Source organism: Teleopsis dalmanni, chromosome 2, assembly GCF_002237135.1.
Source record: "Teleopsis dalmanni isolate 2A chromosome 2, ASM223713v2, whole genome shotgun sequence".
Lineage (NCBI taxonomy): Eukaryota > Metazoa > Arthropoda > Insecta > Diptera > Diopsidae > Teleopsis > Teleopsis dalmanni.
The window spans coordinates 241,855,215-241,859,801 of record NC_051847.1 but is presented as its reverse complement, the minus strand read 5'-3'; the positions used below and the strand labels follow the sequence as shown (position 1 = coordinate 241,859,801).

Here is a 4,587-nt window from a genome sequence, read left to right as displayed (position 1 = left end):
CACACATTAGTTCACTACGCACGGATGATTGTAGCTATCCAGAGGGGCCACGTGGAGGCTGTGTGTCTACTTGGAGAGAACAGTGACAAGGATCGCGCTGGCATTTACCATGTTAAATGCAATCAGACACTTTACCTTGTATGTTCAATCCCACCCCCCTTATATTTATTACACTTCAAGAAAATTCAAGATTACGAAGAAATGTTCTAGTAACTACGCTGAGTTCCGGCGAGCGAAACCTCGGCGAAAAGGTTCATTACATGATGCAGTGTTAATTATAGAGACAGAAGTAATATGTTGTGTTTCCACAACAGTCCAAAAATAAAGTACACTTATTTTTGAACACAAAAAACTTCTTATGTTACTGTTACCACCGTTATTGATGTGTCTGCAACTGTTGTAAACTGCATGTTTAATGTTTATCGCCTTTGATATGATTTTTCTTTACTTTTTATAATATCTCACTGTTAACATTTGAGTTCTAATTTCTTTCATTTAAATGTATTAATTTTCCCTTTTGTTTTTATAAGATCGCTCAAATATTAAATAGTAATTTCTAATTGAGTACAAACGTCTTTCACAAACTGCACTTTACTTTTATATATACCATACTTTAGCTCTCTGTAATTTCAACAATTGCGGAATTTCAATTTTCCGAAAGTTGAATTTTAATTAAATGTTATTTTCTTTTTCAGAATTTATTCTTCTTAAGACACCGCATCATCAACACGGACATCACCGTAAACACACTTTCACAACACTTTCAATCCGACTGTCTCATTCTAGACTTTCCACCCATGTTTTCACTTTTGGGAAACAGTAAAATATTGATCGTCTGCGTAATGCATGATTGGAAATTTATTTTACTGCTATTACGCAGAAATTACAAAGTAAAATATTGACCTTATTACCTGTTGGTAATTGCCAATATTTGAAAACATGTCATTCTGCAAAAAGATCTGAGTGTTGAATTCAATGGCTGAATTCAACAATATTTTGCAACATCTTAGTTACCTGTTAATAACTGCTAATAAAAATGCAGTTTCGCATATAATGAAATGTTGAATTCAATGGTTAAACTCAATAATATTTTGCAACAATGGATTACAACAATGGGGTTGTACACCTGCTTCAAATGAAGAATTAATCCAACGCTTTCAAAACGAGATGCTAAGAGTCATTTCTAATGCTCGTTGGTGTACATGCAACAGTGACCTACAGTGACCGCAGATCTAATGAAATATTATGCTGAAGCATAATATTCGTGTTTTCAATATTCGTGTTACACGCTGAACACTACAGTTCTATACCATAGATCCAAATTGACTTCAATATTGGTTTGTAAATTAACAATTTGTTATCCAAACTGAGTTTAGAATTTCGATTTAGAAACCAGCACAATTTATTATATTTAAGATTTAATTGGCATCGTTTGGCAATGAATATTGAAATAAAATAACTCCACATAGTCACCATAGTCCGGTGTCCACAGGGTCTCCCTATTCCTTGTTTATTCGGGTTTTTTTCTTTTATTCATCGTTTTTTTAATTTTCACGTTTTTGTTTTTTTTATAATTTATATTGTAACTTATGGTATATATATAATTTAATAATTGTTGTAGTTATTATTTATAATATAAGTGTGTATTGCACGCATATGTTTAAAATGAAATAAGAATGTACAAAAGCTGTTGCGGTTTTTTGTCTGTTTTGATTATTCAAAATAAAACGAAATGAGGTAAAAACTTTAGACGATCTGGACGGAGAAAAAAAAGATAAAATGAATGCTGCCAAGTTGTACAAATTTATTTCGGAATGTACAAAATATCAACTAGTAACTGAAAAGCAGTACAGTTTCGACTGCCCACCAAACTTTTTTAGAGGAGTAGCAGGACAAGGTATTGCAGGCCGAAGATGAGATACACAAGGAGACAGTTTGCAGTTTAGAGGGAGACTTTTTTTTACTTCTGTGATTTTTTCATTTTTGTTTATTAATTGGCGAGTCGCTTAACGATTAAAAACATGATTGTGAAACATTTTTATATTCATATCTGTATAAAATATCATTACAAATTATTTAACAAAACAACAATTAAAGTAAAACACTTTTATATTCATATATAAAATATTTCATTATAAATGAAAAAAATCCAAACAATAAAAATTATAGTTGTGAAACTTTTTTCACAAAAGAGGTTCAATAAAGAATACATATTTTTACTATCATAATTAGATACGGTACCTTGTATATCATAAAATATTAAAAACTGTTAAAATGTTTGCTATTTTAGTTTAGGATATTTTTCACCCATGTTATTTCTTAGTTAATAATACTAAGAATTTAAACGATAACAGCCTTATAATAATAAACTGCAAATTTAAGGACATCCTGTGAACGTGCTAAATAGATACCATAGAGTTGTAAAATCTGCAATATTTTATTTTTAATATATTTTTATGATTATAATGAAAAAACATATGTCTTAAAATTACATGCTCATTATTGAACATATTGCCAGCGCCTTTATTAAGTCAGAATGGTTTAATATAAAATTTGTATTATTTATTTAAATAACTCATAAAACATGTTCATTATTGAATAAAAGTTCTTTTAAGAACTAAAATAAAAAAAAAATAATTTAAAAAGAGATAATTTAAATAAAAGTTGCTTTCACAATGCCGAACACTGATGAAGTTACCCATGAGTCTGAAGATGATCAAACATTGATGGCGGTGCCTGAACACACCTTGCATGATATCTGCCGAATGGATGTTAAAACACCGCCATTCATTAGACATGATCAAGATTTGTATTTTGTATGTAAAAAATGGAAGCGCAGTTCAAAAACGCCAACATCACAACGTATCAAACAAAATACGATCATGTTTATTTACTGCCTTGACAGCGCTAAGTTAAAAAACATGACAGATATTGTATCAAATCCTTCACTGTCTGAAAAATATGAAGCAAAAAAAAACGTTTGATCCAGGATTATGCCGATACAGAAAACCGAAAGTTGCGCCGCTTGCTGCACGAATTTTAGTTAGGCGACTTAAAATCTTTTCAGCAACTCAAAACAATGCGCAATTTCAGATGTCGATCTAGATAAGTACGCAGAGCAGGCGGATTTGATGCTCGAGATGGGCAACTATCATTCAGTTTCTGCAGTGTGAGCAAAAACAAACAATTTAGTGCGTAGCACGCCATTCAATCTTAATTCATTGATTGTTACAGTTGAAAAGTTGAACAACAGAATAAGTTCAATGGAAGCGGATGAAATCCATCGCAGGTCACGATCAAGATCAGCTATATCTACACGTCATAATCGAACCCCATACAGATATTCCAACCGAGTTGCGAGGTATCCAACCTGTTATTATCATTTCAAATTCGTCGCTAATGCACCGAAGTGTGCATCACCATGCAATTTCATAACAACGTAACTAATAATCGCTTTGTCTGAAGTCTTTTTACGCAGCAAATGGTTTAATTATTCGTACTTTCGGTAATAAGTTACTCACACTAACCTTCGGCCTACATTCAATTGAGAGTTTGTGGTTGCAGAAAACAAAAAACTAATACTGGGTGTAGACTTCGTTGAACACTTTGTCCTTATAGTAGACGTCAAACGTAAATACCTCATCGACAATAGAACTGGATGGAAAGTGCCTTGCATAGCCACACATCAGCAAAATGAAACAATATTTGCAGTAAACACTGATCACAAGTTCATAAAGCTGCAAAAAGAATTCAAATAACTGGTGATTCCAATATCCTACAACAAAATTAGGAAAAATTTAATCGCTGTCCAGCATCGTATTGTTACAACTGGCCATCCGGCTTATCCACGTCCAAGACGACTTAATCTACAGGGCATATGTGTACCATCGCAGAGTGATTGAGCCAGCCTATTAAACATGGTCGAAAAACAGAATAAGACTTGGCGACCTTGTGGTGACTATCGACGTCATAATGTGCAAAGAATACCTGATCGGTACCCAACACGTCACGTGCAAGATTTCACACAGACATTAAGCGGTAAGTGTATCTTTACAACACTGGACTGAAAAAGGGCGTATTATAATACACCAATTGCGCCTGAGGATAAGAAAAAAACATTTAATGTTATGACCTTTGGAATCTGCAATGCTGCTCAAACCTTCCAACGTCACATGGACCAAGTTCTTAGAAGACCCGACTTTATGATTTGTTATATTGACGACATCTGTATCGCTTTAGTAAATAAATCATAACATTACCAACAAGTGCGTATAGTATTCGAGCGATTTCAGCTGTACGAACTTAAGCTGAATGCGTCTTTGGCCAATAAGAAGTAACGTTTTATGGTCATACTAACAATCAACAAGGCATTCGTCCACCAAAGGTGAGATTAGAGGCAAAACTTAATTTCTCAAAACCAAACACGGTTCAAGAGTTAAGGCGATTTCTAGCTACAGTAAGTTACCATCGACGTATCCTACCTGGTGCAAGTGCAATTCAAAATACAATACAGAAACTTATAAAGACCAATACAAAGAATGACAAAACTCAATTGGAATGGGCAGAAGACGTAGAATCGGCTTTTGT

At 33.3% G+C, this 4,587-nt stretch overlaps 1 protein-coding gene across 1 annotated transcript in view; it reads left to right on the top strand.

Annotated features, from left to right (window-relative positions):
* Window positions 1-3,917: 3,917 nt before the first annotated feature.
* LOC119677155 overlaps window positions 3,918-4,587 on the top strand; it is a 2,964-nt gene continuing 2,294 nt past the window's right edge. Inside the window, exon 1 of the mRNA XM_038088423.1 lies at window positions 3,918-4,038. Coding sequence (XP_037944351.1) covers window positions 3,918-4,038 — 121 coding nt within the window. The remainder of the gene's footprint in view (window positions 4,039-4,587) is intronic.